The 22,837-nt window shown below is 40.4% G+C and overlaps 1 protein-coding gene across 1 annotated transcript in view; it reads right to left on the reverse strand.

Moving 5' to 3' along the window:
- Positions 1 to 1,768: 1,768 nt before the first annotated feature.
- LOC141990717 (inter-alpha-trypsin inhibitor heavy chain H3-like) overlaps positions 1,769 to 22,837 on the reverse strand; it is a 44,844-nt gene continuing 23,775 nt past the window's right edge. The window contains exons 10-22 of the mRNA XM_074958263.1: positions 19,098 to 19,223; positions 17,796 to 17,977; positions 17,315 to 17,500; positions 15,971 to 16,110; positions 15,283 to 15,437; positions 13,830 to 13,835; positions 12,228 to 12,254; positions 11,314 to 11,370; positions 10,061 to 10,174; positions 9,090 to 9,294; positions 6,842 to 7,014; positions 2,113 to 2,224; positions 1,769 to 2,021 (exon numbers count right to left, since the gene is read on the reverse strand). Coding sequence (XP_074814364.1) covers positions 1,877 to 2,021; positions 2,113 to 2,224; positions 6,842 to 7,014; positions 9,090 to 9,294; positions 10,061 to 10,174; positions 11,314 to 11,370; positions 12,228 to 12,254; positions 13,830 to 13,835; positions 15,283 to 15,437; positions 15,971 to 16,110; positions 17,315 to 17,500; positions 17,796 to 17,977; positions 19,098 to 19,223 — 1,628 coding nt within the window. The 3' untranslated portion in view covers positions 1,769 to 1,876. The remainder of the gene's footprint in view (positions 2,022 to 2,112; positions 2,225 to 6,841; positions 7,015 to 9,089; positions 9,295 to 10,060; positions 10,175 to 11,313; positions 11,371 to 12,227; positions 12,255 to 13,829; positions 13,836 to 15,282; positions 15,438 to 15,970; positions 16,111 to 17,314; positions 17,501 to 17,795; positions 17,978 to 19,097; positions 19,224 to 22,837) is intronic.

The following is a 22,837-nucleotide window of genomic DNA, read 5'->3' on the forward strand; positions in this document are numbered from 1 at the left end:
ACAATTTTTGAGCTCTCACAATTTGTTTTCATTCCACAGTGGAACAAAACCAAAATCTTTTGAATGTTCTTGCAAAATAGAATTGTGTCAAAACAGCTGTTTTCACATAAAAAAGCTCAGATTTTTGATTTCTCGCTCTCCGTCTCTGGTCAGAAGTGACCGGAGAGGCTGGGACCTCAAAAACCTTCCTCACAGAACCACTGTCAAAACAGACACTTCTCCACAAAATGGTTCAGCATTGATAAAACTGTATATTTTGATGAAATTTAAATTTTTGTTAATTTTTTTAAGACTCAAAGATACGTTGTGGACAAAAGTTACTTTTGTGGTGATTCTGCTTCCTTATAGTGGTCACCCCTAAAAACCTGCCAATTTTATTTTATTGGTGGGTAACTAAAACAAGGTTTTCTTATCATTTGCAATATTCCTCATCTCGCTATCAGAAATACCTAGAACACTGCATATACTGTTGTGACCTTATTTATCAAAGCCAAAAAATTGGCAAACAGAGAAACTGTGCACCCAGTGTAGAAGCATGTATCTTCTTTACTTCTGATCTCCCATTTTTCATTACTAAGATTACCGTGAAAACAGAATAGATCTTAAGGATTAATCATAGAATATCAGAGTTGGAAGGGACTTCAGGAGGTCATCTAGTCCAACCCCCTGCTCAAAGCAGGACCAATCCCCAATTTTTGCCCCAGATCCCTAAATGGCCCCCTCAAGGATTGAACTCACAACCCTGGGTTTAGCAGGCCAATGCTCAAACCACTTAGCTATCCCTCCCCCCAGATTCTCCTCCTCTGGGGTTCATCTTCCTACTCCTACTCTTTTGGGAAGTGTTCATTTTAACAGAATGTGCAAAATATTTACAACACATGACAAAACTATTGTTGCATTTTGCTATGAATTAAAATGTAGGCCTATTTTTGACCTGCTCTAGTGGTAGCTGGGTCACATTCAGAGGTTGATGAGCCTGATACAGATTGGCTATCAGAACTGAATTTTTCAGTTCAGGTAATAGTGATTCATGCTTTAAAATCCAAAGTTCCGAGGTTCAAACCTTGCTGCCAATGACCCATCCAGGAATGTGGTGGTACACCAGCATGCTGCACAATACAATCAAGTACACAAATAGTTCTACAAAGTTATGAATTCTCTTGAAAATAAGGTCTGGTCTATCTGATCAGAAGTGTCAGATGCTCTGTTATGCTGCAGATAATTCATTTACCTCATATTCTGGAATCTATGCCTTGTTGGATGGCAGTTGGAATGACTGAATAAGACAGCAAGTTTTGATGCTTTTATTTAAAACTTTTGAGACTCAAGTACTTGAATTAAATATTTTTTCTATATTTACACAGAGGAATTATAAAGCTTGTAAATTAATTTGATAAAAAAATCTATATTTGGTATATGCGATGAAATAGAATGATTTTGTAGATATTGGTTGCATGATGCCTGTTTAGGCAAACAGAACAGCTATTTTGCATTCAAGAACTGATCACACATAAACTAGCCTGATTCCCTAGAATTGGTTATGTGATAGTATTGCCAACCAACACACCAATTCTGTAATTCTGTAAGCGTACTATAATTTAATAAAAAGAAAAGGAGTACTTGTGGCACCTTAGAGACTAACAAATTTATTTGAGTTTTTTGCATTTTCCACTGAATGCATCTGATGAAGTGAGCTGTAGCTCACGAAAGCTTATGCTCAAATAAATTTGTTAGTCTCTAAGGTGCCACAAGTCCTCCTTTTCTTTTTGCGAATACAGACTAACACGGCTGCTACACTGAAACCTATAATTTAATAGCTGATTATTAGAAAGCATAACTCATTCAGAAAAATGTTCTCTAAACACACATCTGAGGATTAATTTACAGTTGTGTCAAATATATTGGAAACAATATAGTCTGTGTGAACTCCATCAATCAGCCCTGCTCCATTGTTATGAACAAACCAGCAAGGGATATCAATGCCATGCTTGGGATCTTTTCTGTAATCTTTCTGCCAGCCCCTGAAATAGAAAACATATAACTATGTAAACAACAATGCACAAGCTACAAGTAGATAAGGTAATATTTTCTAAGGACTTGATTATAATTTACCTAGTTACTGTCAGTTTATTGTTTTTGATCACAATTGTAGCATCTGGTTTCTTGGGATCAGACCCAGGATGGATTTCAAGTATATTAAAGTCAATGTGGTGGAAAAATTGCCCTAAAAATGAGAAACAATAACAACTGTTAACATTCCATGCCTGTGGTGTGCATTAAAAAAATCATTTACGCTCCTACGTTGATTTTTCAGGCTCTCCTAAGGATCCAGGTATACAGGGCCAAATTTTCAGCAGAATGTCAAATATGCATCCACACAATTTGTGAATACACTGATTTTGCATAAGCAAATAATAACTTTCAGGCCAACTTAAGTATTATCTGTTTTGTATTCTGTATAATATCTATTTAATAATTAATAATCCTTTACTCTTCTACAGTATCTTCCATCCATCTGTGTCTAAATTTTCAGTGACTTGTGTTAAAGGAAGCCAATCTGGGCATACAGCTTCATGAAATGTGATTAGTACTATGCAAAAATGGATGGGGTTGGACAGAGTGCTGTCTAGTTATGCAAATCAAATCTTCAAAAAGATGTTTCATGTACAAGACCATTTTGTTTGAACAGCTGTAGAGCCTCACAACTGAAAATTGAGTTGCCAATAATTATCTTTAAATTATTTGATTCATGTAAATTAGTTTTGGGCTGCTTAGATTAGGGATTTTATTTCAGCTCCCTTTCTCCATAAATTGTGTCCTAACTCAAGCATACACAGTAAAATTTATCTCTTTTTATCTCCCTTCATAAATTCTTCATGGTCACCTTGTTTGCTGTTCAGCTGTATTGGTTGGAAGTCTCATCCCAAGCACCTACTGCTTTTATTCAACAATAAATACATGTACTGGGAAGCAGCCACAGTAAACTTGAACACGATTGAGCTCAGAAAACTGTTTGGTATAATTTCTGAATTCCAATTGCATGTGCACGCTTCTGGCAGAATTTGCTGCTGCTGCTTCTGCACTGTGTTGCACTGTTTGTGTAAAACTATTATATGGCTGGTGTAGGATAACTAGAGCGTTTTCACAAATGTTAGATAACAAACAGACATAATTGTAGTTTATTTAATAAAATACAAGGCCAAACTCAGTGGTGATATAAATGATACTGTGAGATACATGCCAGTGAGCTGATATAAACCAGGCTATGTCAGTGTGCCTGTAGGATCCTGTAACTTAAAATACCAAAGGGACGGTAGCAAGTACAGCGAATAATGCCCTACCTTAGTGATTTTCAAACTTTTTTCCTGGGGACCCAGTTGAAGAAAAGTGTTGATGCCTGCAACCCAATGGGGGGACTCGGGGATGGGACAGTGGATTGGGATGCGGGGTTGAGGTGCGGACTTATCTCTGGCGGCTCCCAGTCAGCAGCGCAGCCGAGGTGCAGAGGCAGGCTTCCCGCCTGTCCTGGCACCACAGACCGCATTGTGCCCTGGAAGCAGCCAGCAGCAGGTCTGGCTCCTAGGCAGAGGCGCGCAAGGGGCTTCACGCGACTCTCACCAGCAGGCAATGGGAGTGAGAAGCTGGTGCTCAGGGTGGGGGCAGTGGTATTGGACCTGCTGCTGGCTGCTTCCGGGGCGCAACGAACAGGTAGGCACTAGCCTGCCTTAGCTGGGCAGCACCACCGATGGGACTTTAATGTCCCGGTCGGCGGTGCTGACCAGAGCAACCAAGTGCCTGATGTGCCACGACCCGAACTTTGAAAAACCCTGTCCTACCTTATCTGACCACCTACTGTTAGCATTTTCTTGCTATAGAGCCCCACTGGCCTGTAAATTACACCATCCAACACACTGGCTTACCAACATGTAATATACATCACCACTGATGATTTTTTTTCAGATTCCAAATATAGGTGCAAAAAAATGGTGAGCCTACATTTGTAATAGGTCATTACCCTTCCACCATCAGCAAACTCACTGACCTATTAGGAATACAAGTTTGTTACCCTCAACCTAAACCTGCAAGGGAAAATTGGCAGGAGTTTACATAATTCTTGAACACACAGTAGTGCTTCCAACTGATAATGCATCCCAGTAAAGATATTACACTGGCAGAAAATATGATTCAGTGGTGCTGTGCCTTTAAGTATTCAGCAATTCTCCAAAAAGAGCCATATTTTTGGAGTTTAACGTACCCACCCTACACCATATATCATTTGAAATCTTATTTTATTTATGTTCGATGAGGTACAATGTGGAGCTGTCAAGTGGTGCCATAAGCCTGTAAGTGAGGTAAACAATGGTATCCAAAATGAGCGTGTCATTTTTTTCACAGTTCCAGCAATACTGCAACATAACTACTACTACACTTTTTACTGTCTAAGTTAATTTCAACACCTTATTGTGGTGTTCATTGGTCAAAGCTACCACACAACAATGTATTGCAAGATGTTTAATGCTTTTGCATGGGCAAGTATTTTTTTTCAGAAATGATTAATCTGTTTAGCATGTGGCAAAAATGGCAAATATCAGCATTTTGCAGTATACTAATATGAAATGTTTTCACATCACATATTATTAATCGTCAAAGTATCTCACAAGTGATTATAATAATTTTCTATATTTTCAATTGAAATTTGCTGAGCAGATCAGCCTCACTCTGAAGGTTGTTCTCCAGTATCAGTAGATTGCATGCCACAGTCTGTGCTGCAGAGTGGGTAGATGTAACTGTACATGAATTCCTAATATAAAACTTTTTTCTTTGTAGCTTTTTAATTCAATTTTTAATTCAGTGACACTTATGCACAGGTCAGTATTAGTGTTGGAGATGACAATACACAGCTTCCTACTGGACTTCAATCAAAGTGCTCAATAAACAAAAATGTCAATTTTGATACTAACATATAGATCTAATTTAGCACACTTCTGTATACTTGTACAAAATGAAAAATAGTGGGCATTAGTGGTGGTAATGCTAACAATGCTGCTTTGGGAGTTTTATCTCTTTGGGGAAGTTACAGTACATGAAGACATTGAGGACATAAGGACCTTAAAGCTTACATCAAAGAGAAAAAGTTCTCCACAAACTTTGAAAAATGTGTTATTTGTCAAGAAAATCAAAAGAATGCAAAACTGTCAAAAGCCACCAGTGCTGGACAGAATTCTGGGATGCTGGCATCAGAAGCCAGGAGAGATGAATTGTATTGGCTGCTATTGAATGAGACTCTGAATCTAATCAGAGAGCATCATATTCACATGTTTCTATAGCTACCATAGAAAGCTCATCCTCCAGCACTGGGTCCTGTTGTATAGTTTGCTTGAGACAAAAAACACACAAGAAAGACAAGAAACTTCATAAAATAGAAACATGACAGAGCAACCAAACTAAGGAAAGCAGCACTTCAAAGAGGAGCTGATCACATGTTGCACAGAATAGCTATGGCAGACTTGATTGCTAAGATTATCACTCCACTCTTTCTTTCTTCCCGCTTGAGTAAAACAAATCTTAAAGTAAAACCAACTAGCTACACTGCAACAGTACAATCACCTTATCATGCTGCATTTTATCAGCTCATTGAAGAGATAGACAATGATCTTATGTACAAGAAGGCTCTTCTCCTCTCCAAGCTGCTACAAAGATATGAAGCCCTACTTCCCTCAGATAAAGAAACGGCAAGATATGCCACTAGCAAGTTACAGGCAAGATTAGTAAAACCACTATGGTTCTGCAATTTCATTCCATGCACAGCATGGGCAAGGCAAGTCTAAATTGTTTTAACTTCATCTGGAGCCCACCGGAGTAGAACGCTGGTAAACATTTTCAAACTCATGGGAGGCGCCAGGGCTTGGGTTTTGGGGTGTCAGCCCTGCAGGAGGTACCGGGGCTCAGGATTCGGGGCTTCAGCCGCACAGGCGCTCATGATGATGACTAGAAATGTTACCAGGGATATTACAATTCAATTATACCTGTACATATTTATTATTAGATTGTTTTTACCTTTTACATTGCTATTGTGATGTTTTGAGGTCCCAAAGGAATCCAATTTTGTTTTGAAATAATACAGTAAGCTAACAGAGTCATTAAGCTAACAGAAACAAATGCAAATATTTTGAAGTGATCATTTTAACACGTTGATGGTATCATTTTTTATTCCTGTTTCTATGGTAATGGCACCACATGATAGCTCCACATCATACCTCATCTTAAAGTAGACATAATAAGCTTTCAAATGATGCATGATGTGCATGTGTTTAGAAAGGGTACATTGAATTGACTATGTGCGCCGCTCACTTTATGCCCAGAATGACTGTTGAACATGAAATCAGGGCCTTGTCTTCACTATGGGGGAAAAAATGTGTGTTCTTACCATATTAGCTAACTTGAGGCAAAACCCAGGTGAAGACAAGGCAGTTTCTGGGTTTAACATATGTTAGCTGGTCAAGATATTTCCAAGGTAAAAATATACCTTTTTTCTAGTGTGGATGCATGCACAGAGAATTGGCAGATTTTGGCTGTACAGTGAGTAATGAGTATTTTAATAGTGCCTATCTCTAGGTGTAAAATGATGATCAAACTAAAACAAACACTTTTCAAAGAGTTTGAGATAGTTGGTGCAATAAAGAAAACAAGTCTGTAGATGGGTATAAGGCAGACCTTAAGGTGGATCTGAGAGTCCAGTGGGGGCAAGTGAGTGAGTTTAAGCACTGGGAAAAGGAATAAGAAAAATAGTTAATAAAGCTTTGAAGAGTCTGACCCCACAAGGCCTTATGTCAATTCATACCTAATAAGCCATGGGTACGTTCAGACAGCTTGTGACTATCCAGCGTATACAATCCTAGGAAGTCCTGGTGTAGAGGATGCTTCTTCCATACTTGGTGCAAAACAATAACAAATGATGCGCCATCTCCCATTGAAAGCACCAGATTTTTTTTCCTGTTGATTATCACAGTTAGACTGGGGAAAAATGAAACCATAATTAAGAAATCTTATGTTTCTTGGTGTCATTATTGTGAACAATAACAGAATTACTAGAGATGATGAAGGACTTGAGAAAGGAAAACTGTCTGGCAAACAAGAAAAGATTTCAGCACGTAGCCTGACTGTGTGTGTGTAGTATTGAGACTGAGTGCAAAATTATCTTAGAGAAGGCTAATCCCTCACTTTCAAATCTCTTTGCAAGCTACTTCTACTGAAACACCTACCAGAACTGGCCACCTAATAATGGATAGGCTGAGACACAACTGGATATAGTATGTAGAGTGACCAGATGTCCCGATTTTATAGGAACAGTCCCGACTTTGGGGGCTTTTTCTTACATAGGCACTTATTACCCTCCACCCCCGTCCCAATTTTTCACACTTGCTATCTGGTCACCCTAATAGTATGCCTATGTATTTGTTTATTAATAAAATGTATGCCTTTCATCACCACTTTCCTTGAATGCTGTGTGCCACTACTCCCTCCCCTTTGACTGTCTGAGCTAAGACAGTAAACTCTCCAGACTGTGTCATCAATGTTATATGCAGTGTAGTTGTAGTCATGTCAGTCCCAGGATATCAGACAGACAAGGTGGGTGAGGTAATATATTTTACTGGATCAGCTTCTGTTGGTGAGAAAGACAAGCTCTCACAGTGTGGCTCAAAAGTGTCCCTCTCTCACCAACAGAAGTTGGTCCAATAAAAGATATTATCTCACCCACCTTCTCTGTCAATGCTAGTAAAAATGAAGCTCCAATCCTGATTAAGTTCTTTGGGCATTACCACAATAAAAATATTAAATGCACAGGGCAGATTGTGTTTTTGCTATCCTGCTCTCTCTACTGCACAGTTCTAACAGGCTCTAGCTGTGCGTCGGAGGAGAGCAGAACATTGAAGTTGATCTTCCCTTTGTTCTGAGACGAGACTTTTACTCGGAGTACCTAGTGAAAATTTAAAGAGGTAGGGCTGTGAATGTTGAAGCTAATCTAAAAACAGCAGGTGATTGTCCACTATTTTGTATCTTGGATAGTCATTTACATCTGTACAAACTGCATAAAAAATATTGCCATTCTGATCTGGTGCCTGGTATAAATAACTCCACACTGAGCAAGTAGGTGGAGAATTAGGCCCTAACTAGTTTTATTTATATATATACACACAACAGAAGAGACATTATGATTCCTCTACCTATAAATGGCATGATTTCCATTTCTGAAAAGATGTTTGTTATAATATATCTGTTTTGTCTTTGAGCAAAATTTTTGTGAAACTTAAAACTCTGACAATTTATATATAGAATAGACCACACCTTGTTATTTATCTCTTAAAGATTGTTAGTCATTGTAGTATTGGGTACAAAGCTAAATCCTGTTTTACGTAAGAGGAAAATTCTGCTCTCATTTATTATTGTAAATCCAGAGAAATTTAATGATAGTTACTCTATATTTACACAGTAAAGCTGAGAGCAGAATCTAGCAGGATTTGAACCGGTATTAGAGCGTTCAGCTTATCCTTTGCATGTTCATAAAATGTATCCTAAATTTTAGTAGAGCTGTGCAAATAACAGGTTTTTCAGTTCTTTGATGATTCCAAAAAGTAAAATAAAATACAAGTTTGGGGTCAGTCGGAAAGTGAAATTTTTCAAAATTTTTGGCAAATCAAAAAGTAAAAAAAATTATTTCTGGTCAAATGAAATGTTTCATTTTGACATTTTTCTAAATGAAACATTTCAATTTTGACCATTTTAATATGTTTGATTGATTTTTAATAAAATTAAAGGAAATTGTGAAACAAAAAGTTGTTTAGAACTGAAAATTTGAAACATTTCATATAGAAAAATGTCAAAATGAAGTTTTTTGTTTTCCCCCCCTGAATTTAAAAAAAAAAAGTTGACTGAAACAATTCAGCAAAACTGGCTTTCACAAAACATGTGCTGTTGTTGAATCTGGATTTTCCACCAAAAAAGTTTCAGATGAAAAATTTCACTCAGCTTTATACAATAGCATTTTCACAAATTTGAAAATTCTTGAATGATTCTGGTATTTGTGATACCCTTCTTGTCGCAGGGTGACTGTATCAAGCCAGGTGAAAACTGTCTTCTTTCTGCCCTTCTGGAGGGTTATTTTCTCAGGAGTTACTTCTAGTTTTAATTCCAGCTGCTTATTTTCAATCCCAAGTTTTCCAAAATATGTGTTTTGGATCTTTGCATCACTGCTCACTCTCTTATCTCCAATAAGCTGCCCATTGACTCTGATGCCTAAAATTTAAAAAAGGAAAGATTCTGGTCAGCATATGTCAAGGAATGACATGGAAAAACTAAATTTGAGAAAATAAATCAGTTCAGAATCACATCAGAATTGTGATCTTATTTATTGTGGTCCAGAGCAGCATGTAAGAGCTATAATGCAATGGAGAATCTGGCCTGGAGTCATCTGTTGAACGGGAATTCACTAAGAATAAGCGACCAGGGCATCAGGGTGACCAGATGGCAAATGTGAAAAATCGGGACAGAGGGTGGGGAGTAATAGGAGCCTATATAAGAAAAAGACCCAAAAATAGGGACTGTCCCTATAAAATCGGGACATCTGGTCATCCTACAGGGCATATGGAATAAGATTCTACTTGTATTGAGAGGCAGCTTCAGTGTTGAGAATGAAAAGTCTGAGCCATTATTCTCGCTCACTCATTTTAAGCCTTTTCCAGGCATTCCAGGCAAGTTATGGCGAACATTACTTCTTTAGAATTCTCATTAGTTCCATTCACTGGGCCATATAATACCTGTGCAATTCCTCTGAGGGGACGGCTAAAAGTTCCTTTTCCTACTAAAAGTGAAAATATATTCACACTAATGGTGCAGTGCACTTTACCTTTTACACTAAGTGATGGAGTATTCCCTTGCTGTAGCTGTGTAACTCCCATTAATGTCACTGGAAGTTACAAGCTCACATTGTGTCAAGGAAGAGAAGGGCCCTATAAATGGAGTAAATATCCTGATTTACTGTATTTAAAGATGAAAAACTCACCTGTAACTGGGTCATTTATTAAATTTAACACTGCACCAGTCTCTTCATTGATATTGAAACAAATGGCATCTTCTTTTTGTGGCACTGATATAATGAAGTGCGGATCTCCATCAACTGTAAATAATAATCACTAGCATGTATATAATAGTTGCAGATGTTCAAAAGTTCTGTACAAACAAAAACTAGTTAATTAAACATTATTATGTCTCCTCTTTGTTGATTTATACTGCCCCTTTAGAACAGCAACTTTTAAATTAGAATGAAATAGTGAGATTAGAATGAAAGAGTAGCCACATTTAGCAATGTGTCTAGCTAATATCAACATATTTTACTGGTGGAGGGCTGGAGGTAGGAGAAATTGGAACCCAATGAGATTTCTGGACCTAAAGATAACAAATACACATGTGAGTTTTAGCAAAATAGTTTTGTTGTGATAAGTGTGTGTGTTGTGATAAGAGTGTCCAGTTACAAGGCCATTTACATAAGAGGCAATTTTGTTTGGAAAACATGATATCCTAATGCAAAAAGTCTTAGAATTAGACCAAAGAATACAGCTGAGCTTAATGTGTATAGTTAAGAGATCATTTGATTCCTGCAAAATGTTTCCACGAATAGAGAAATGCCAAAAAGATAAATTTCTGGGAAGAGAGATTTAGGGGGGCTAGATAAAGAGAAGCTGGATATAACACCCATTTTTTTGCAAAACTAAAAGCTAACCCACAATGTTTAGCAAAATCTAAACAATCCTGGTTTTGTCCATCTGTTCAATATGACATGGAATTGTGGAAGAGTTAAAGCTATGTAAAATCAATATAATATACCCCAGTACTCTGGCTTGCTGCTAGGAAGAGAGCAACAAATTGGGAAAATTTCTAAAATTTACTTATAGAATTGACTCTATTGAAAGATCTTCTGAATATGAAACTTTTAAATTCTACAAGTGAAGAAAAAAATCTATAACCCAACTACTAAAATTTAACATACTAGGGCTACACCAGGTGGCACACCAAGAAGTAAGCCCTTAGCCTCGAGTAAGCTCTGTTGAGATAGTAACAAGGAGGGACATAAAAAAATGCTGGTGAAAGCAGGAGACTGAGTGAGTACCATTCAGACAAAGAAGAGAAAAGTAAGGGTTATTGTCAAGAGGTTTAGGAGCAGAAAGAAAGACCAGGTTAAGGATTAAACCAGTGAAGGCTGACTGTTATAAAAGAATAAGGGAAATGTAGAGCAAATTAAATTTAAAACAAACTCACCACTAGTATATAGGGAAGGGACTGAAGGACTACTGTACTGATAAGAATGTGTTGGATCTGCACAGAAACAAAGAACAAAGATTATTAGAACTAAAACCAAAATTTGCACACTGTATCTACAACACAGGTAGGATATTAACAATTTAAATTACTTGTTAAAGCTTAACTTCTATTCTAGTTCTAATACATAATGGTTATGGTTTGATGGTACTGCTCTGCACTGCCATGTGCAAAACCCCAGGCTTAAGGGTCAATCCCAGTCTCCGATTTACTGATTCAGCAGGTACTAGAAGTAATTGTGTTTATTCTCTGTGAATGACTGGGTATCACAAACAGGTTGTGAAGATATTTCCTCTGATATTTCTTGTCTGGAAGAGGACAGGCTGAGAGAGTACTTAAGGCTGGAAGAGGGAGGCAGAGGACTAAAAGCAGAACAAATGGAGAAGATTGTCCGGTCTTTCTCAGGTACACGGGAGATTATCTATACACACACACACACACACTGTTTGCTATAGCTGCAGTGTGACAGTTGCTGCTCCTCTTGAATCAGGCAAAGTGTTGTCAGGATAGACAAACTCATTTACATTGTCTTCATCATCTGATGCTCTCCACTTGAGGCACCAAAGGAACTCTCTTTCAGTGATTCCAACGTGTGGCTCAGAGATTCCTGATGAATATTTTGGCAAGGTGTGGAAACCTGATCTGTGATGGATGCTTCACAGCTGTAAGACTCGATCCCTAAATCACAAGGATGTATATGACTGTTCAATCTTTAGTTACATTTTATGTTGAGTTTGTTAAAATATAGGTGAAAACACAGACAAACTAATTTCCCTCTGCCTGATCATTTTTGTTGCCTGAAATGATTCCTTTGACAACTCTAGTTCATTCAGAAACTCAAGATTATGACTTACATGATTGAGTGCCTGGGGCAGCCCTTGCTGTGAATGAAACAAAACAGTATTAGGACAGATAAATGAAAGACAAAAATAAAAGATATCCTGCATTTGTCTATAGATTTCTAGATGTTTAGAAAACACATACTGAATCATCCCTTGCTTCCCAAGCTGAGAGCATTCCAGGGACAGCAAACCCAACTCTTGGAGAAAGGAAATGTCTTGTGTAGCTTTTGAGAAATCTGCTCAGGCCAACATGCAGAGCAGCACTAATAAGATCCGAAGGGAGCTTTCCGACAATATTGGAGCCCTTAAGAGTTAGGGAATAGGAGTGAAGCAAATGTAGATATGAATATTGATAAACAACTACACTACTCTAGCAAAGTTGAAACTTACATGGGACATTTAAACAAAAAATCTTACCATGAATAGCATAAATCTGGCCTATCCCCAGAAGTGCAGGGGAGGGGGGAAGTGGGTTAGGAAAAACATTTGAAGAAAAGGATAGTTAAGAACTAGAACAGGTTACCAAGGGAGGCTGTGGAATCCCCATCATTGGAGTTTTTTAAGAATAAGTTGGACTAACACCTGTCGAGGATGGTCTAGGTACACATCGTCCTCTCTCAGGGGGATGGACTAGATGACTTCTCAAGGTCCCTTCCAGCCCTACATTTCTATGATTCTATGTAGCATAGATGCAGACACAGTACATGGACCAAATTCTGCCCTTTTCTTTAACCCCTGGAAGAAGCAAAGTCAACAATTCATTCCTGAGGCCAGACCATCTCCTCTAAAAGTAAAACCTGTTGGGGTGGGGGGTGGGGGTTGTCTCTGAGGATCCTCTTTTGCCATTCCTTACCAATTTGGCTGGAGGCATGTGTTTTCCATCCACCACAGGGCCTGCCCCAAAACCTGCTATATCCCCAGGAATCTCTAAGAGGCCAAGACCATCTGCCTGGAGGCCCAGTGCTTCTATGCCTGTTCTCTGACAGCATGGCTGTGTTGGGGGATTCCCATAGGGGCTGTGGGACTGTCCACAGAAAGACATATTATCTCATCTTGTCCTGGTAAACTCTGTGGCTGGAGGGGGAATGGTGTACATCCTGTCTGACTCTACCCACTCCACTGCTTTGTCAGTCTCCTCCACCTCTCCCATGTGGATCCTAGACTTATGGAGCAGCCTTTATGGGGACAAGGTGACTTGGTGCTGAATGGGCAACTGACACCCCTGGTCCTCCATGTGAGAGGAGAGAAATCTGTGGACCAAGAGTCTCCTCCATATAGTTATCTGGCGGTGAATGATCCTGCCCATGGAAAGCAACTAACAATTCTTATTATTTGCTTGTGTTAGGCACCTAGAGTCTACCATGACAGGTTCATTACCATTTCCAAAGACAGATGGAGCTGAGTGAACAATGAAAACAATTATTTACAAATATTCTGCTTGAAAAAAATCATAAAATTCTTACACATTTATGAATTATTCACTCAGAATACTGCTCAAATAATTTTATTTTTTGTAAAGTGTGTAATTTGTCATATAGATGATTCAGCAACTAATACCCAACCAGTGCTAAGAGACAGAAGTATTGGGTAAAACAAATAGAATTTGAAACTTACCTTCAGCTGTTACCAGGGATGGATACGAAATAATAATAATAATAAAAAAGTTAACTGTTAGTTTCAGGCATACAGTTAAACAGTTGGATAATCTGCTCTAATATGAAACACCATTTTAATTAGGTATTCTGAAGAAAAAAATCAAATATGGTTTGATGGTTCAGACATAACTCTTGTAGCATTTTAAATTTCAAGCCCATATTCTTGCTGTTGATGTGAGTGAATGTAAACCAACTGCAAGGGGAACAAATGAAAAGAAAATGTTTAACATATGGGACAAGAAATCTGGAATCAATTATGCATGTGAAAAATTAATATTAGCCCGGGGGAATAGTTATACTGGCAATTGCTTTACTCTGTCTCACTTTCATGAAGCTGCCTTGACAATTTTATATCCCTGTTGCAATTTTCATGATATGCGATGAGACCCTTCATATTTCTCGAAGAGCTGATGGCTATGGTTGAATCTGTAACCCCATTTGTATGTCTGGAAGGGGCAGGTTGGTCAGCTGGGAGCACATTTGAAGGCCAGGGATTTGTGAAGAAACTGTCAGAGTGCTGGGAAGCAAGCAAGGAAAACCATTAGGCTAGTGGAGGGAAAGTCCAGCTGGGGTGTTTTGTGGAAGGTTTGGTGGACTTAATCCAAGGACAAGAGACAAATGAGGAGAATCAGAGCAATGTATGTGGTGAAGTGATAGCTGAGGCACTGAAAAGGAATGTACTTGTCTTAATTTCCTCAGTACAGCTTACTAAAGATGGACAGAGTGATTCTTCATGCCATATAGGTTAAAGTAGGAGAAAATAGGCTGTAAGAGGGAATGATAATTTAATGAACAACTAGCTAATAACTAACAAAGCAAACAAGAACAAAGGAAAGATAAATGGATCTGAATTTTAAATGACTACTTTCTTCTATTGCATCATATACGTATATTGTGTTTTCCAAACATGAAGACATTATACCTGCCCTTCAGTTATCTAAATGTCTCAAGTATGCAAAACCTTACAAGAGTACTCTGTCTTCATGTGAGTACGAACTTGCTGCATCTGGTCCTGAATTAAAACAATATACAGAAAAGTATAGGAGGAAGGGATGTGAACTGAAGTTGAGCATGTCTAGATTATTTAGGTTAAAAGTGTTTCTTGGTTTTATTTATTGTTTTGAGATGTTCGTATTTTTATATACCATGATTTCAAATTTACAGTATATTTTAAATTTATGGGCAAATGGGTAGCAATTGAAGGTGGACTGATGGAAGTGAGTTTAAAGGAGGAAAATGATTCTGTGTGGTGTACAGAAGAAAGCTATACTAGCCATAGGAGGGCATGGCTTGGAAAATATATTTGCATATATATTTGAAACTCTGCTTCAGTGTGAAAAGCCCCTCTCTAAGGGACTGTCAAATGGTCATTTGAATTCCCTTAGTAAAGTAAAACTGAAAAATGTCTGTACCTTCTACCAGTTTATCAGTAATTGCAGCTTTATCTTCATTATCTTCTGGCTTCGTAACCACCATGGATGTCAAAGGTGTCACAAACTTGTATTTCAGAGAGAGCTCCAGGGCTTCCGCTGTAAGGTTTTCCTTTTCTTCTCCCTGAGTTACAGTGCTGAATGAAGGGAGAGAATCAGAACGTAAACTTTCTACAAAGCCAAATCATTAAACACTGGATTAGGCATTTTATTCTCCCTCTAAAATATGAAGCTATCCATTTCTCTGCTGAAAAGAAATACACATTTCCTTTTGAGAGCACTCCTCCTGACTTCACTGAGGGGCAGGGCAGGTAGCCACAGTCTGATCCTGTATTTGCACTCCTTTAAAATTAACTTGAAAAAAACAAAAAGAACAGGAGTACTTGTGGCACCTTAGAGACTAACAAATTTATTTGAGCATAAGTTTAAGCATAAGGAGCCACAAGTACTCCTGTTCTTTTTGTGGATACAGACTAACACGGCTCCTATTCTGAAACTTGAAAAAACAATACATACTATTCTTTGGCCTTCTCATGGGTGTATTTATGTGATGGAAAGTAAATTAGGTAAACAGTTCTGAATTTTCTGCGCATGGGTAATGGATATCGCCAATTAGCTGCCCAGTGTTTTCATGCTATTTCACAGAGACTGTTAATTTATATTTCGTTACCGTTTTTCCAGTAATTGTTGGATGGTGAGATAAGCCCAAAGCCTCTCAATGTAATCCCCAAATATGTACTCCTGTTCTTGGAGAGCTTTTGCCGTTTCTTCGACATCTGCTTGTTCACTAAATGTCACATCATTTTCTGCCTGTTAGGAATAAAGAAATTTCTCTTTGTAACAGACAGGTATGACTGAACCCCGACTATCCAGAGGTCACAGGAGACATCCAAACTCTTCAGATAATCTACGGTTTGGAAAATGAGGATCTACAGTAAATTAATGAACTTCATGATCCTGCACTGAGAATTGCACAGGTTCAGAAGTCAGTATCAGTGCCTTTGCTCAGTAGCTCCTCAGCTGCTAGAAGTATATACATGGGGACAGAACACATTTGCAAAATTAACACTGAAATTTGGTTAATCAGGATTTACCTGTACATTGCTTATGCTGTGTATTTAACATGGCAACAGGTCTGTGCATACACAGATATAGTAGCTGGCCTAGTGGTAGCACAATTTCTGTATTTTAAATATATCTAGTTTCAGATGATAATAATTGTAACGTGAAGTGGAACAATGTGTGTCACAGTACATATACAAGTGATACTGTACATTTGATAAATATTCTCTGTATGAAAGTGGTACATTCGTGTTGGGTTTTTTAAAATTGTTCTAGAATCCAGGACTGGAAATAATTTTTAGTCCACTTAGAATTTTGCTCCTATTAGGTACTATTTCCATTGGAAGGCCTTTCAAATATTCAATTGACTTAGAGAATGGGAAGTATTCCTCGAAGGATTAAAGACTATTTTGGAGGACAAATGAATTTCACATGCAAACCAAATCACCAGAATTCTTGGGGGGAAGTGGCAAGACTGGTATCTGGCTTTCACTTAGCAATATTGTATTAGAACAAGATAGTCATACTGTCATACTGATGAATCTTGAATTGTACTTTTTACAAAGTTTACATACAAAGTTAAAAGCCACAGATTATTCCATTCAACTATTAAATACCATGTTAATGAAACAATAAGGCTAACCATGCAAAGACAAAAAAAATCATCAAGAGATGTAAACATTAAGGTTCTCATAGCAACACTAACTTACTCAAATTGGACATATTGTACAAAGTTACTCCAGATTGACAGAGTAATTCAAAGAAAAGTTTAGCTAAATAAATTTCATGCCTTTTGGTGTATTTAAATTCTCCATACTCTGCAATTTTTTTTTTCATAGAATAAAGGTATATTGGGGAATTTTTATGCACTGCCAAATTTGGAATCTCCCACATTCCGACATTTTATGTAGCAAAGAAAGGCTTGAAACAATCACAATAGACCCATACTTACACCTTGAGCTTTCACATCTGCAGTCAAACTGTTCAGGTCATTATCTGTAATACGTCCAGCCACCACGATTTCAGAGCCATCATAATAGTGCTTAAAATTGTTTTGAGTTAAATCAGATATTGCATTTTCAGGGTAGTTTAACTTCACTTCTGTAAGCATGGGATTGGCTACTTCCGCATAAAAACCCTAGCGGGAAGAGAGGGGGAGCTTATAATTAATAAATATATAATTTATAGACACTCCTGTGCCCACAGATCTCTTGACACCTTAACAAAACTCTTCATTAGACCATGCTGCCTCCCAATTTATAGTCATTCCACTTTGCACCTTTACAAGAGAAGGAGAAAGCTGTTACCTGGAAAGCTAGCACCCCAGCACCTGGTCATATTTTGTTTAATTACATTGAAAGTGGAGGCAAATGTCATCAGAAATATCAGTGTGACTGCCATCATTGACTTAATTTATATGGTTATGGTTTTACCTCCATTTGTATGGCTGAATCAGAATCTGGATAGATGCGACGAGCCACCCCTTTATTCTCTAGTGCCATCTTTTCTAGAAAATTATAGTCAACAGCATAGCCAAAAGCCAGGTTGTATAAGGGGTATCTTCCTTGAATGGCTTTTTTTACATTCGCTTGAATTTCCTGAAGGTTTGATACACCTGCATATTAAATAATACAAAACAAATAGGCTTTAAGATTTTGTTTATGAAAACAATAGCAAACAGCAAAAAAAATGAATGAAATGTGGTTAGTTATTTTTTTATTTAGATTTTTCAGGGTGTGACTATCATGTTTTCTGGGCATCATTAATTCTAAACTAACTTTAGACAAAGTATATACAAATGTCTAACTTAGAAGGCAGACTTCCCTTAAAAAAAACAAAAACCAAAACCCTTTATTAACCCCATAAATAAGATTCACCAAGAGGCAGAGTACACACAAGCCACGTTTGTGCTTTCAGGATTCTGAGTTGTTCAGGGACTGGTGCAGCCCTCAGCATAACTCAGTGAAGTCCCATGTAGAGTTCTGTTATGACATCCCGGGAGTGGCTGCTTTGCTTATGGGCAACTTCACAAGTGGGAGTAGCACGTATTATGGAGATCTCCTCCAAACTTCTGGCCCCATCCTGGCATGCCCCCGGGAAATTCTCTTCTAGCCCTTTAGTGCCACCTTTAGGAGGGCCCTGATGCAATGGCGATTAGGGCACAGAATGGGTGGAAGAATCCCATTCCTCATGTTTATTCATTACCAAGAGATGAAACTCTATATTAAAGAAAATGTGCACCATCATAACAATTATTCAGTTACACCAGTAAAAACCCATAATGTAGACATGTTGCACCAGCACAAAGCAGGGCATACAGCCGTTTAGCTTAATTAAATACCCTTCCCATGTGTGCAGGACATCTAAATTAACGGTTTGCATCAGTGTAACTGAACTAATTTAGCTACACGAATGAAAATGTTCTTAATATAGCAAGGATGATATCTAATTGGGTGGTGGTTTAGTAATGTGGCAAAATTGTGAGTAGGATGAGACCACCAAAGATATAGTGGATATATACTTGTGGTAGATAGTGAATCACAAACTGAAACCAAAGACCTGATTCTCTAGTCGGCTATAGCAGCTTAACCTTAGTGTAATGCCATTGAAATCAGTGGTGAATCAGGTCTCATGTCTCCTGAAATTAAAGAATGGTGAACTAAAACTGAAGTAATTATTTTCCTTCACCTGCTTAAGTCCACTTTACTGTTTGCTTCATTTACCAAGACACCTACCTACATTGGGGTGACCATCCGTTAACAAGATAATTATAGATGCACTTCTCTTGGGCACAGAATTTGTTTCAAAAGCTGTAGTCAGCATTTCAATTCCCTTCATTAAACCACCATGTAGGTTTGTCACTGCAATGTAGAGACACAAATTAGGGTTGAAAACTGGTGGTCAAAAATAGAAATGTTTTAATCATAGATTCATAGAAATATAGGGCGGGAAAGGAACTCAGGAGGACATATCGTCCAGCCCCACAGGCCGTGGCAGGATTAAGTATACCTAGACCATCCCTGACAGATGTTTTTCTAAACTGTTCTTAAAAAAAGACGGTTACTCACCTTTGTAACTGTTGTTCTTCGAGATGTGTTGCTCATATCCATTCCAATTAGGTGTGCGTGCATGATCGTTGGAAGATTTTTACCCCAGCAACACTCAGTGGGTCGGCTGAGGCACCCCCTGGAGTGGCGCATTCATGGCGCCGGATATATGCCCCCGCTGACCCAGCGCCCCCTCAGTTCCTTCTTGCCGGCTACCCTGACAGAGGAGAAGGAGGGCAGGTTTGGAATGGATATGAGCAACACATCTCGAAGAACAACAGTTACAAAGGTGAGTATCCATCTTTTCTTCTTCAAGTGCTTGCTCATATCGATTCCAATTAGGTGACTCCCAAGCCTTACCTAGGCGGTGGGGTCGGAGTGAGATGTCGCGGAGTGAAGGACCGCTGAACCAAATGCAGCATCACCCCTTGACTGCTGAATTATCACATAGTGGGCGGCGAAGGTATGCACTGATGACCAAGTTGCTGCCCTACATATCTCCTGTATGGGTACGTGTGCCAGGAAAGCAGAAGATGAAGCCTGAGCCCGCGTGGAGTGGGCAGTAAGGTGCGTAGTTGGGACACCAGCCAAGTCATAGCACACACGGATGCATGATGTGATCCAGGAGGAGATGCGCTGGGAGGAGACCGGAGGGCCCTTCATCTGGTTGCTGCCACAGCAACAAACAGCTGCAACGTTTTCCTGAAAGGTTTCGTTCGCTCAATGTAGAAGGCGAGGGCCCTGCGAACATCCAGGGAGTGCAGCTGTTGTTCCCGTCGAGAGGCGTGCGGCTTCGGATAGAAGACAGGGAGGAAGATGTCCTGGTTGAGATGGAAGGCAGACACCACCTTAGGGAGGAAGGCCAGGTGGGGTCGCAGCTGTACCTTGTCCTAATGGAACACCGTATACGGTGGTTTCGATGTGAGTGCCCTGAGCTCAGACATGCTTCGCTGAGGTGATAGCTACGAGGAAGGCTGCCTTCCAGGAAAGGTACAGGAGCAAGCAGGTGGCCATCAGCTTGAACAGGGTAGCCATGAGTTTGGAGAGGACCAGGTTAAGATCCCACATAGGGACCAGTTGTCGAATTCGTGGGAACAGGCGCTCCAACCCCTTGAGAAATCTGCTGACAATGGGATTGGAGAAGACCGAAAGCCCGTTTTTGCCCGGGTGGAAAGCTGAAATAGCTGCCAGGCGCACTCTGATGGATGATATTGCCAAGCCCTGCTGTTTTAAGGACAGGAGGTAATCCAAGATGATAGGTACTGACGCCTGTAGCGGGGCCATATGACTCTGAGTGCACCAGCAGGAAAAACGCTTCCACTTGTCTAAGTACGTGGACCTGGTAGAGGGCTTCCTGCTACCCAAAAAAGACTTGCTGTACCAAGTGAGAGCAGCACAGCTCAGATTGAGTTAGCCATGTAGCATCCACGCTGTGAGGTGGAGAGATTGCAGGTTGGGATGACAGAGTCATCTGAGGTCCTGAGTGATCAGGTCTGGCCACAGAGGGAGTGGAATTGGAGTATCCACCGACAGCTCTAGGAGAGTGGTATACCAGTGCTATCTGGGCCACGCCGGGGCGACCAAAATCTGACGGGCTCTGTCCCTGCGCAGCTTGAGCAGGACCCTGTGGACTAGCGGGAATGGAGGAAAGGCATAGTACAGGTGATCCTTCCACTCTATGAGGAAGGCGTCCGACAGGGAACCTGGAGAGCGTCCTTGTAGAGAGCAGAACATTTGGCATTTCCAATTCTCGCAAGAGGCAAATAGGTCTATCAGGGGAAAGCCCCACTTCAGGAAGACAGAGTAGATGACGTCCAGGCGAACAGACCTCTCGTGAGCCTGGAATGATCTGCTGAGGTGGTCCGCTAAGGTGTTCTGGACTCCTGGGAGAAACGACGCCACCAGATGGATTGAGTGGGCTATACAGCATTCCCACAGATGAGTGGCCTCCTGACAGAGGGGGGATGACCGGGCTCCCCCTTGCTTGTTAATGTAAAACAAGGCCGTTGTGTTGTCTGTGAGGACCGCAACACAACGGCCTTGAATGCGCTCTCGGAATGCTTGATATGCCAGGCGCACAGCTCTGAGTTCCCGTACGTTGATGTGCAGGGATAACTCTCCTGCCAACCATAGCCCCTGTGTACGGAGGTCCCCGAGGTGGGCTCCCCATCCCAGGGATGACGCATCCGTGACTAGGGACACGGAGGGCTGCAGGGAGTGAAATGGCACCCCTTCGCACACTGATTTGGGGTCCAGACACCAGCATAGAGAGGCTAATATCCCTGGTGGGATGGTAACCACCGTGCTCAAACTGTCCCGACCTGGGCAGTATACTGTTGATAGCCAGGCTTGGAGTGGACGTAGTCGCAGCCTGGCGTGCATGGTCACATACATGCAAGAGGCCATGTGTCCCAGGACGCATAGGCATGTTTTCACGGTTGAGGTCGGGAAGCTTTGCAGGTTGTGGACGATGTTCGCCAGGAATTGGAAGCGTGCTTCCGGCAGAAGTGCTCGGGCTAGGCCTGAGTCTAAGACCGGTCCTATGAATTCTATCCTCCGGGTTGGCACCAGAGTGGATTTCGCGACATTGAGCAGGAGGCCCAGTCGATTGAACATGTTCATGGTGAGCTGAACATGAGACTGCACCTTATCCCTGGAGCAACCCTGAATAAGCCAGTTGTTGAGTTATGGGAACACTTGGATCAGTTGTCAACAAAGGGAGGCAGCCACAACAGCCATGCACTTGGTAAACACGCTGGGGGCCGTGGACAGGCCAGAAGAAGCACGGTGAATTGAAAGTGCTGTTGATGGACCACAAAGCAAAGGAAGTGTCTGTGAGCTGGGTAGATTGCAATGTGAAAGTACGTGTCCTTCATGTCGAGGGCGGCATACCAGTCTCCAGGATCTAAGGAAGGAATAATGCTCCCTAGTGAGCCCATGCGGAACTTCAACTTTATCATGAATTTGTTGAGTCCGCGTAGGTCCAGGATGGGCCGAAGCCCACCCTAGGCCTTGGGGATTAGGAAGTAGCGGGAGTAAAAACCCCTGCCCCTTGACTCTCTTGGAACCTCCTCTATCGCTCCCACAGCTAGGAGTGATTGGACCTCCTGTAGAAGGAGGTGCTCGTGAGAAGGGTCCCTGAAGAGGGGAAAGCAAATTGAAGGGAGTAAACCCCTTTCCACCGTGCGTAGGACCCAACGGTCTGATGTTATGTGAGACCATGCACGGAGGAAATGGGAGAGACGATCTTGGAAGGCGGGGAAGGATCCTGAATGGAGACTGGTGCTCCATCCTCGGGTGCACCTTCAAAAGTTCTGCTGAGGCCCTGCTGATGGCTTGGGAGGGCCCTGGCCTTGGCTGGCTTGGTGGCCAGTTTGTTTTCTTCTACCACCTCAGCTGTGTCTTCTAAAGAAGTCCTGTCTTGGCCA

This window comes from Natator depressus, chromosome 7 (assembly GCF_965152275.1).
Source record: "Natator depressus isolate rNatDep1 chromosome 7, rNatDep2.hap1, whole genome shotgun sequence".
NCBI lineage: Eukaryota > Metazoa > Chordata > Testudines > Cheloniidae > Natator > Natator depressus.